We start from the raw sequence: 12,687 nt of genomic DNA on the forward strand, positions 1-12,687 counted from the left end.
AACTTCCTCGGCAAAATTCCTAGCCATCGTCATTCTTCGAAGAAGAAAATTTTGCTCACTTGAGGATGATAAAATGGTGTATAGATTTTCATCACCACTTGTTTTTTACTTCCTTTCTCTTGCATTAATTCTCTAAGCTTCTGACTCTTAAGCCTTTGACTCTTAAACCTTTTATTTGAATGTTTTGATGTTCTACCGGTAAATGATCTTTGAAATATGTCGCTGATGCAGCTTGTTTTAGCGCTGGGATTCTGGAGCATCGGCAGGTGCTGAATCAACGACTATTACAGGAATACCTAAGCTTTTCTTTACGCTGGGAGCTCTAATAACTGTAAAGTTCCAAGAGAGAACAAAGGGATTAGAAAATAACAAATAACAAAATAAATGAATAATAAGACCATATACTAGAAGTTTGAAAATCGAAATCAAAATCCTTATGTAGTAGTAGCAATCAGCCCCAGTAAAACTTTGGGGCATATAAGACTAAGTTCGTCTTGGAGGGTTTTAGATAACCAATTAAACCAACATTACAAGAATACTAAGATGCTGATGAAATCAGTTTCACTTGTCGATACACCAGTATATTCTACAGTGTCTAAATGCAATATGAATCACACAGTGGAATCAATACCCTAAGCAATATGTATTTCATGAAAGAAAATCCAACTTCTGTCAATGAAGTGGTGAATAATGGAAAAGAGAGAAGTAATATTATTACAAATGAAAATTTTGAAATGACTTACCAAGTCCATAAATAATTGAAAACAAATTTGATGTAAGCCAGAAACAAAATATAGCCTGCACAAGTACAAACACAATCAGATATTACAGAAAAACTACAAACAAATTATAAATAGAATTCGTAAGCAAAATGATAATCTATAATCTATTATCTATTCATGTCTATATTATATATAAACATGCATGGCATAAGCTGTTGCTAAACATTTTTATTCAACGGAAGATACCCTAAAACATTCTCTTAAAAAAAAGGCCCTTAAACTCAACAATAATTACATTATTTCTGTTCATAATTATGAAAAATCTCTTCTTGGTATAGAAAATAGAATAACAGTTTTTTTCTCCTTTTAAAGTTTTCTAATGACTAGAATACAATTTTACTTTGCTTTGTTTTCACTTTTGAGTCAAGAGAACATTCTTCATGTTTCCTAGCAAGTTTCAAACATTCAATAATTATATTAATTTTCAAATTATTAGGTCATTTTAAATAAAAAGGTACTCATTAAGAAGTATAAAGGATGAGGCACTAAAAAGATTATTTATAATTCTATGAAAGCAAGTGTGTAGTGCCATTTGAAAAAAATAGTCTGATTAATAATAATAATAATAATAATAATAATAATAATAATAATAATAATAATAATAATAATAAAAAGACCACTAGTACCATTTGCCAAAAAAATTTTCAATTGATCTTCTGTCACAAAAACAAAGTTGATAGTCAATTCCCTAGCACATTTCACAAGGAAAGTTCGTCAACCAGGAAATCTCCTATTTCTTTCCAAGTTAATATAATAAATAATCTCAAGCACAGAGATGTGTGGTGGCGTAGGGAAGTAATTCCTTCAGAAAAGAGCCAAGCCAAAAAAGTTTACCTTTGGAAGTTCCATGGCAAAAGGGACTACAAGAACAGAAGCAGCCCTAGAGAGATTTCTCATGGTAGTACTGCTCTCCACAAGTGTACCATCAGAACCTTCTTGAATATTATGCTGAGGAACAGGATACAAGTATAAAACCAATACAATATGAACCGGAATAAAACAAATAACAACACTCTTGGTAACTCCAAAACTACGTTTCTCATGACTTATGAAGTGACTGGTCTTAAAGTGGATTGATGGCATAGAACTTAAAACAGAATCTAAAGAAAATATTAAAAAGAATTCAAGAAGCAACAAAGAAAGACAACAGAAATGAAAGTTGAAAGAGAAGCTCTGGAAACAGGATGCTGACCTCTACTATTACCAAGAATGACAATGCAGTCAAAACAGGAAAAATGTATAAGGAATCTGGAGTTGTGAGATCAGTAAACCAGTAGGCTCCACCATGCTTGAGTGATGGCATTTTTTCTGCCATGTTTAATATCTGTCATTACACAAGATAATGTGAATCAATAGAAAAATATTAAGGATCCTGAGGCTCTTATAATTAGGGAGAATATCAAATTTAAATTCAGCTTACTGCAATGAAGAAACTGATCAAGATAGGAGCTTGAATAAAGACCCCCTGCAATGATGGAAATGGACTCACACCATATCTGCATTATTAGAATCAGAGAAAAAAGGATATAAAGTGAAACAGAAGATCTAAGAAGTTTAATTTACTAGATGGGTTCTTGATATATACCGCAGTCCAGCAGTTGTGCTTGCTAATTTATATGTTCAAAGAAGTTCTTAAATATTAATAATAACTAGTCCAACTTACATTCTGGAGAGAGGAATGGGGAAAAAAAAGAAAGTTTTAAAACATATATTATCGCAAGCAAGCCAATGATACACTTACTCCTTAAATAGCTTCTCAATTTGTTTCTGACCTTCGGCAACAGCTGCAGGATCCGATGCCTGAAATCATTATTGCAATCACTCTTTTTATCAAAAAGAGAAATGTTATGGCAATCACAACCAAAATTGTTTCTATTGTCCAATTCCATTTCCAAGGCTGAGTGATGGTCGGATTCCAATCCAAAAGAACGACCATATTGCTCATTTCCATCCTTTGCTCCCATTCTTTCTACAGTATTTTAGTCCTTTATGACCTCTTATACAAAACACTTCAAATAGTGGTATATGGAGAAAAAGAGACTAGTTATGCAGAGTTGTTTGTTTTGATTGCCAAAGTAGCTCTCCAAAAAAAAACAAAAAAAAAACCGACAGAACCCCAGGACAGATACTTAATGATTGAACTAAATTAATCTTCAGAAAGTCTATTGATTCAAATAAAAATTTGAAGATACAAAGCAATGGAACTGTGAGGTTTCATTAACTTTAGCACACTTGCATATCACACAAAAACCACCATTACCTTGTCTTCCATCTGTGCCTTTATTTCATCTACTTTAAGCCTCAATACCTGCATCAGAAATGAAAATGGTAAGCCTAGCAACACAGTTGATCAGAGCATGGAAAAAGCTAATTTTGATATAACAAATTAACAACTACAATAGCGGCAGGGATTATTCTGAATGGACCTAAAAAGAAACTGTGGGAAGCAAGGGAATTAACCCTCAAATCCATGGTAGGGGGGATCTTAAGAGGAGTAAAGAGAAGAAAAGGGAAGCTGGAAACCTCCTTCCCTCCAAATTTTTACCAAGAAATAAAGATGAATGAAAGAAGCTATGAGCAGCACAACGTACAGTGAATCTGGAATTAGCCTTAAGTTGATTTACTAAGAATGGAATTGTTGCGATTCGAACCAAGAGGGTTGTCATAACTATGGCCGCCCACCTGAAAGGAAGAAAGAGGAAAAAAGAACCTATTCGAGAACTGAATTCCATAACATCTATCTTGTAACAATGTAATAATAAAAGAACAATCTTGTTAAGACAATCTCAAGAGCCCTAAATTACAAATAAACCTTTAATTGTCGCAAAAGCTAAAAAAATTCCGCATAATGGCAACTTCAAATACACAATTAACCAACTCTTAACGGTGAAAAACTACAAAATTTTCACAGAACTCAGCTATAATGTTTTACACTCACCAGTTCATGCCAGTGAAGGAATGCACATAGTCGATGGCATACTGCACCATCTTCGCCGGTAAAAGAGAATCAGCGGCAGCAATCGCAACTTCGTCGACGACGGAACCAGCAGCCTGAGAAGCTACGGTATCAATGGTCGTTTCGGCGAGCACATCCACCACGTCGACCCCGAAATTGATCTTATCGGAATCATCATTCAACATAGACATGTATCTGCACAAACTATATCCAGAAAACGTGTTATTGAAAATCGTTCTGCGTTTAGAAGAAGCACCGAACCCCGTTGATCCATTGAGGAAGCTCCCGAAGGACCGCGCTTGGATCAAACTAGTTATTGCCGCTGGAACCGGTTTTTCTTGTTGCCGTTGGTTGGGTTCGTCGATGGTGTGGTGGAGAACGTAGCTGAAAGAAGGATGGAAGTTGCAGTTTGAGAGGTTGGTTCTTCGCAGGAGGTAGCGTCGATAAGCCATTGGTGAGAACTGAAAGGAGGTGAGAATTAGGTTAAAGCATGAAAATGCGTAGAACGAAATTGAGCAATTCAGAACGCAGGAATGTTGATATGTTTGGCATGAAACGTGATCGGTGGAAGGTGGCGTTACGGCGTTACCTTGAATTTGAGTACGGTGGAACAGTGCAGCTGCGGGGTGGAAGAGCCTAATGCTGCTGGACTGCTGTTTACTGGTAGTGGTAGCTCAGCGTTTGTTTCTCCAGATTCAAAACGCTGTCGTTTCATATTTGGAGTGTTTTTTTATTTTTTACTTAAAAAAACATTTTTATATTATAAATGAAACATATTTTTATATTAACGTAAAAAGCTTACACAGACAAATTTTTAATTTAAAACTAATACACCAATAAATTATTAGATTTAGTTGAAAAGGGTTTCGTTGTTGTAAAATAAATAAATAAAGAAAAAAATATAAAATAAAAAAATATAAATAGAAGATTTTAGTATTAATATTTATTATTATTATTTTAATATAATAGAAATAATTTATATATATTGCAACGTGTATAAAGAAGAGTTAATACTCAAAATAGCTTCTGAAATTTTGAGACCGACTCAATTTGACGCCCAAAATTTCAATTGACTCAAAACAGGGAAATTCTTCTTCTTCTCTCTTCAAACGAGAGCATGGAGGAGAAGAAGACGAGTTTCCTGAGTGGTTTGATCATTAGTGTTGTTGAATTTTAACCTCAGAATGAAAAACGCTGTCGTTTGAAGAGAGATTACACGCCAAGGAGAAAACGACGTCGTTTAATAAGGCCACCCGTCAAGCCCACGTGTCACTTAACGTTACAGGTAAGCGTGCCGTTAATGGAGATTAACAGAAGGGCTAACGTGAGTTACTTATTCAAATTGGAGGTTCAAATTAAGTCAATTGAAATTTTGGGGGTCAAATTGAATTTGTCTCCAAATTTCAGAGACCATTTTGAGTATTAACTCACATAAAGAGACAAAGAAAGAGGGGTATTTTATATTTGTAGTATGTGTAGTCTCATATTTTTGCTTTCTCTATTTATACACGCAAAAAGTTATCTCTTTCAACCATCATTAAATCTATTCTTTGTCTCCAACATTGGAAAATATGAATGACCCATATTAAATGGACATCCATATCGTAACACTTTCTTTTTGCTATTCATATTAGATTATGCTTCGCTAAAATCTTACTAAAGAAAAATCTAATGAAAAAAAATTAATGAAGAAAAAAGAGTACAATGTCCTTCGTGATGGAGACTATCTCATTAAAAACCTTATAAAAAAATAATAAAAAAAACTTGACCAAAGAAAAAAAAAGTAACATTATTTTATATCTCTAAATCTGATGTATCAATCTTTCAAAGGAGGATTTTGAAAGTGACTTTGTAAATAAATCTGTCAAATTATCGCTTAAGCGGATCTGTTGAATATCAATTGTTCCTTGATTTTGAAGATCATGAGTGAAGAAGAATTTGGGAGAAATATACTTTGTTCTATCACCTTTGATGTATACACACAAAGTTGAGTAATGCATGTTGTATTATCTTCAAACAGAACGGTTGGAGCCATTTTTCTATCAGTTAGTCCATATGATGATAAAATATATTGGATTAAACTCTTGAGCCAAAAACACTCGCGACTAACTTCATGTATCGCTAGTATTTCAGCATGATTAGAAGATGTTGCTGCAATCGCCTATTTCGTGGACCTCCATGATGTAGCTGTACCACCATATGTAAATATGTATCCTGTTTGAGATCTTCCTTTGTGTGAATCAAACAAGTATATTGTATCTGTATAGCCAACTAGTTGTGATTTAGATTCATATGGATAAAACAATACCATATCAACCATTCCATGAAGATATCAAAAGATTTGTTTGATTTCATTCCAATGTCTTCTGGTTGGAGAAAAGCTATACTTTGCTAGTAAATTCACAGCAAATGATATATCAGGTCGTATATTATTAGCAAAATACATTAGTACCCCAATGACACTGAAATATGTTACTTCAGGATCAAGAATATTTTCACTTTCTTCTTTAGGACGGTATTGATCATTTTCTACATCCAAAGACCTTATGATCATTATGGTACTTAATAGATGTGACTTATCCATATAAAATCTCTTGAAGATCTTTTTTTTTGTATGTTGTTTGATGAATAAAGATCTCATTTTTGTATGCTCGATTTGCAGGTCAAGATAAAATTTAGTCTTTCCAAAATCTTTCATCTCAAACTCTTCTTTTAGAGCTTTTATAATTGTTAGAATCTTTTCAGGGGTTCCAACGATATTTAAATTATCAACGTACACAACCATTATAATGAATCCAAATGCAGATTTTTTTATGAAAACACATGGGCAGATATCATCATTTTTAAATTCATTTTTTGCCAGATACCCAGTAAGACGATTATACTACATTCGTCCAAATTGTTTTATACCATATAAAGATATTTGCAATTTTATTGAGTATAACCCTTGCGAATATTCATTAGATGGTTTAGATATCTTTAATCCTTCAAGGAATTTCATATAAACATCACGACCTAATGATTCGTATAAATAGGTTGTTACCATATCCATTAGATGCATATGCAGTTTATGGTATGCGGATAAACTGACCAAATAACCCAATATTATTGCATCTACACAGGGGAATATATTTCTTCATAATCTATACAGGACCTTTGTGAAAAATCTTGTGCCACAAGTCGAGTTTTGTAGCGTACAACTTCATTTTTCTCATTTCGTTTTCTCACAAATATCCATCTGTATCCAACAGGTTTTATATATTCTGGTGTATGGACTACAGGTAAAAAAACTTCACGTTTCGCAAGTGAGTCTAACTCAACCTTCATAACTTCTTTTCATTTTAGCCAATCATTCCTTTGTTGACATTCTTTGGCTGTTTTTAGCTTAATATTCTTACTTTCATGCATGATGTGTAATGTCGCATTATATGCAAATATTTCATCGATAATTGTTTTATTTTGATTCTATTTTCTCCTGTAAAGGTATAATTTGTAGAGATCTTATCAATTTCACAATTTTTAGTATTTTTCAGGTGCCTGAACATCTTCTGCCGTCAAAATTATCTCAGAATTTTGGATAACTGCAAGTGTTTTTACTATGTCTTTATCTTTTTCAACAGGAATAGAATTTACCTCTTTTCTTTTTTGAGGATTTGTCTTTGAAATCGATAGGCCTACTACGCTTATGATGTGAATTTGTTTCGGTTGTCATTTGTCTGACTCGGACTTCAATTCAGATTGGATCATTTTCAGCTGGTATATAGAATTTAGAAATCCTTTTCGTATTAGAAAATACATTAGGCAACTCATTTGCTATTTTTTTCAAATGTATAATCTTTTGAACTTCTAGTTCACATTACCTTGATCGACGATCTAAATGATGCATTCCAATTAAATTCCTTTTCAAGAGACTTATTCTCTCTCCCTAATGTTGGAAATTTTGATTCATTAAAATGACAATCTACAAATCGAGTTTTAAATACATCTCCTAATTGTATCTCAAGATACATTCTTATAGAGGGAGAATCATATCCCACATAAATTTTTTATTTTCTTTGGGGTCCCATTTTAGTGCGAGAAGGTTGAGCAATTGGAACATATATCGCACACCCAAATATCCTCAAATGAGAAACATTTGACTGCTAAATAAAAGCTAATTGAAGAGGAGAGAATTGATGGTAACTTATTGGGCTCAATCGAATAAGTGCTCCAGCATGTAAAATTTCATGTCCTAAAAAGAGGTTGAAAGATTTGTTCTCATAAGTAAGGGTCTAGCAATCAATTGAAGACGTTTAATAAGGATTCTACTAACCCATTTTGCGTGTGGACATGTAGATGTTCAACGCTTATTCCATTAGCCATATAATAAACATCAAAGGCTTGGGAAGTGAATTCACTAGCATTATCAAGACAAATTGTTTTGATTGGATTTTTTGAAAGCTGTACTTTTAATCGAATAATTTGAGAAAGTAATCTCGCAAACGCCAGGTTGCGAAAAGACAATAAATACACATGTGACCATCTCGAATATGCGTCTATTAAAACCATAAAATATATAAAAGATCCACATGGTAGATGAATAGGTCTACATATATCGTGTTGAATCCTTTCAAGAAATTTAGGAGACTCAAATCCAATGTTTACTAGTGATGGCCTTAAAATTAGTTTTTCCTAAAAACATGCAACACAGCAAAATTCACTAGATTTAAAAATTTTCTGATTATTTAGTGAATGTCCATAAAAATTTTCAATAATTCTCTGCATCATTGTTGTTCCAGGATGTCCCAATCAATTATACCAAATTATGAATTTATTTTGGCTGGTAAACTTCTGGTTTACAATGGCATGAGATTCAATTGTACTAATTTTAGTATAATATAACCCAGATAAAAATGAGGGTAACTTTTATAATATAACATTTTTATTTGAATCAGAGTTGTGATACATAAGTATTCATGATTTTCATCATTCATTGTTTCAATATGATATTCATTTCGACGAATATCTTTAAAACTTAATAAGTTCCTTAGAGACTTAGTAGATAATAGTGTATTATTTATTATGAATTTTGTTCCTCTGAAAAGAAAAATTATAGCTCTTTCAGAGCCTTCTATTATATTGTTTGAGCCAATAATGATATTAACACATTCTTCTTTTAGTACAAGATGAGTAAAATATATATTACTTTTGAGAATGGTATGCAAACTTGCACTATTCGAAAGGCAAACATCTTCATTATATATCCTTATCATTTTCTTCAAAGCATAGTTGTCAGAACTAAACCGGTAATTGAATCAGTCAGGTTACTGGGTTACTGGATTACTAGTTTAATCGGTGAGTTACTGGTTGAGTCGGTTGACTCGGTTCTATGTAAATAAAAATAAAAAATAATAAAAAATTAAAATTAAAATTTTAAAATTTAATATACATATTTTCACTAACATTTTTATGAAAAGAAAAAATAAGTGAGTTTATAATTATTGTTAAATAAAAATATAATTAATTTAAGAATGAATGAGTTTATAACTAAAACTAAAACCTATTAAATAGAAGTAAACTATTTGATGAAAGATATCTGTATGTATTATAGTTTGCATATATATTAACAAAAAGCATCACGATTTGGTGGCTGTGAAGGATATTTCTCTTATTGAGGACAGAGATGAAGGCAAGAAATTAGTTTAAAATATTTTTTAAGTTCTTTTTCTCGATACTACTATCGCAGGAGCACACTCGAGACATAGAAGTATCACTATCTTTTAATGATTATATCATTCTTCAAATTTCTTCCACAGATATGTAGGATCTTTTAGTATGAGATATTTATTTTTCAATCCTTTGTCAAGACGACAACGAAGGAAGGTCATAACTTTGGCTTTATGCTTTTGGGATGCATTATTTTCAACCTTAATGATATTTTCAAGATCCATTGAATCAAAATAAATTTCGGCATCTAATATCCATGATAAGTAGTTATTTCCAGATATATCAAAAATATTAAATTTAAAATGAGAGAATTTTGACACAATAAAAATTTATTACCTGAATCTTCTTGAAATTTGATCAAAATCTCTACTGACAAAGTGTTGTAAAATAAATAAATAAATAAAATAAAATAAAAAAATATAGATAAAAGATTCTAGTATTAATATTTATCAATATTATTATCTCGATATAATAAAAATGACTCATATATATCTATATATTACAGCGTGCATATAGGGACAAAGAAAGAGCAGTATTTTATATTGTTAGTGTGTGTAGTTTTAGACTTCTGTTTTATCTATTTATACACACAAAAAAGAGTTAAATCTCATAGTGGTCCCTGAACTTGTACTCGAACCTCAAAGTCGTCCCTAAACTTGCATTGACCCCAATATTGTCCCCGAATTTAACAGCGGTGACTCACGGTCGTCCTTGAAGCATTTTCTGGAAAATATTCCCAAACAGCGTGATGACATGTATGGAGAGGTACCACGTTGGATATCTGACGTGGCTGTTATTATTTTTTAACTCAATTTAGTCCCTGAATCATTTTATAACCCTAATTCCTAATTTATTATCAGAAACCAATCTATTTCTTCTTCTCTGTTCTTCTTCGTCTTCTCTGCCATTGTTGAGCTGCCATTGTTGAGCGTGATTTGAGTGCGTCATGATGGATGGAGGCAGCAAATTGAGGTTATGATGAAAGCGCGAATGTTGGAGGTTATGATGCTCATGATAAATATCATGATGAGTCAGATGGGGCAGATTCTTGGCATTATGAAGAAATGAAGATACCCCCTACCTTAGAGGATGACGATGCATTTCCTATTTTTAGAGAAGAAACAAGGTTCGGGGAACTCCGATTAGAGGTAGGGATGAAATTCAAAACGAAGATGGATTTTAAGGAGGCTGTGAGGGAATATTGCATCCAGGAAGGTAGAAGAGTTAGATTCAAGAAAAATGATAATGTACAATGCAGGACTTTATGTAAGGGTGAGAAATGTCCATGGGTTATCTATGTCTCTAAGGATAGTGACGGTGTTTTCTGGCAAGTTAAAATCTTCAATGATGATCATACCTGCCCAAGAGAGACAAAAAATAAATTAGCTAACAGAGGGTGGTTAGCAAGCAAGTTAGTGAAGAAGCTTAGGAAATTTCCAAATCTGAAGCACTTTGAAACTTTAACATACTTCAAAAGCAAATGTGACTTGGACTTGAACAAGTCTTCCCTAACAAGAGCACTTGGAGATGCAAGGCACATTGTGTATAGTGATGCTGTTGCACAATATGGAATGGTGAGAGACTATGGTGAGACTCTCCTGAAGTGCAACCCTGGTACTAATATGCGCATGACAACAATTCTTCATCCCAACCCCACAGAAGAGCCCACTTTTGACAAGATGTATATTTGTTTGGATGGGTGCAAGAATGGATTTAGGACGGGATGCAGATCTCTAATAGGGCTTGATGGAGCATTCCTAAAAATCAGATTTGGTGGACAAATCTTGGCAGCAATTTACGCCATTGCAAATGCCATTGTACTAGTGGAGAATACGGATAATTGGAGGTGGTTCCTTGAGCTGTTGCATGAGGATCTAGGGAGCTACACTCAAAATGGGTGGTGTTTTATTTTGGACATGCAAAAGGTAACGATGTCTTTGCTATTTACTGGTTATTGTATTTTAGTAAAGGTTGAACTCCTTAGGTTGATGTATTTTTTGTAGCCATGTTTTGCTTTCATGATTTTGTTTCTATATCTACTGGTTTATTTCACACATTGTTATTGCCTGTATTGGTAGAATGGAATAGGAATATAACTTAATAAATCGTGGGGATGAATTTGCTGTCACTTATACATGTGTAGGGACTAATTTGATGTCACTTATGTATGTGTAGGGACTATTTTGATGTCACTTATGTAAGGTAAGGGACCATTTTGGGTCCCGATATTGTAAGTTATTAATTTCATTGGTTTCATGTAGGGGCTAATCACAGCTGTGCAGGAGGTCTTTCCTGATGGCTGATGTCCACCACAGATTTTGTGTATGCCACTTACGGAGAAACTTCAATAAGCAGTGGAAAGATAATGAACTTAGAGGATTACTGTGGGAGTGTGCAAGATCTACTACTCAAGAGGATTCGTTGAGGGGATGATAAAAATTCAGAGAGCTAAGAAGGAAACATGGGAGTACCTTTCCAAATGACAAAGAGATGCATGGAGTCGGGCCTTCTTCCCCAACCAACCAAAATGTGGCAATATATGTAACAATGCTTGCGAAGTATTCAATGCCAGACTCAAGGAAGTAAGGGCCAAACCAATTATCACACCACCAGGTACTTGATAAACCCCATTTTTAGGGTTTATCTTGTATTGAATTTAGAGTATTTTGATAACCTTTTCTCGCATTTAGCCTATGAATTAGCATGGTTTTGTTATCTCTCCCGTATTTGTGCTTAAGTGTAAAAACATGCTTTTTAAGCCTTATTTTGATGAATTCTAATTTCTCGTTGATTCCATAAGATGCATTGATGTGTTTGCTAGTAATTCCAGGGTTGAAATAGGCTAGGCATGGATCAAAGGAGCAAGGAAGAAAGCATGCAAGTGGAGAGAAGCACAAAAGCCAAAGAATTGATCTCGACCAAGCACGCGCACGCGCACAAGGCGCCCGCGCGCACATAGCAGAATCCACCAGGGACGCGCACGCGTACCGTGCGCACACGCGTCGTAGTCCGCACGTGATTCTGTTATTGCAACACGTGCCTGGCGATTTTGGAAGGTTTCAGCAACCAACTTTGGCGCCAAATTGCAGATAAGAACCAAGGATTGAAGGGGATTAACACACATTCACATCCATAGACTCATTTTACAAGTTTTCTTAGATATTTTTAGTTAGTTACATTTGTAGAGAGAGAAACTCCAACCTCTCTCTAGGATTCATCTTCATTTTCTCAATTCTCAACCAT

At 33.8% G+C, this 12,687-nt stretch overlaps 2 protein-coding genes across 2 annotated transcripts; one reads left to right on the forward strand and one right to left on the reverse strand.

Annotated features, from left to right (window-relative positions):
* Positions 1–6: 6 nt before the first annotated feature.
* LOC107480673 (mitochondrial inner membrane protein OXA1-like) lies at positions 7–4,453 on the reverse strand. The gene is made up of 10 exons (XM_021138982.2): positions 4,328–4,453; positions 3,721–4,199; positions 3,374–3,464; positions 3,043–3,090; positions 2,524–2,582; positions 2,203–2,278; positions 1,975–2,106; positions 1,617–1,730; positions 744–798; positions 7–329 (listed from the first exon to the last, which is right to left on the reverse strand). The coding sequence occupies exons 1-10, from the start codon at positions 4,451–4,453 to the stop codon at positions 238–240; spliced, it is 1,272 nt and encodes a 423-aa protein (XP_020994641.1). The 3' UTR covers positions 7–237.
* Positions 4,454–10,616: 6,163 nt separating this feature from the next.
* On the forward strand, positions 10,617–11,747 carry LOC127745590 (uncharacterized). The gene is made up of 2 exons (XM_052258464.1): positions 10,617–11,369; positions 11,706–11,747. Exons 1-2 carry the CDS (start codon positions 10,617–10,619, stop codon positions 11,745–11,747), a joined length of 795 nt encoding a protein of 264 aa, XP_052114424.1.
* The last annotated feature ends 940 nt before the right edge of the window (positions 11,748–12,687 follow it).

The sequence above is a fragment of the Arachis duranensis genome, chromosome 3 (assembly GCF_000817695.3).
Source record: "Arachis duranensis cultivar V14167 chromosome 3, aradu.V14167.gnm2.J7QH, whole genome shotgun sequence".
Classification (NCBI taxonomy): domain Eukaryota; kingdom Viridiplantae; phylum Streptophyta; class Magnoliopsida; order Fabales; family Fabaceae; genus Arachis; species Arachis duranensis.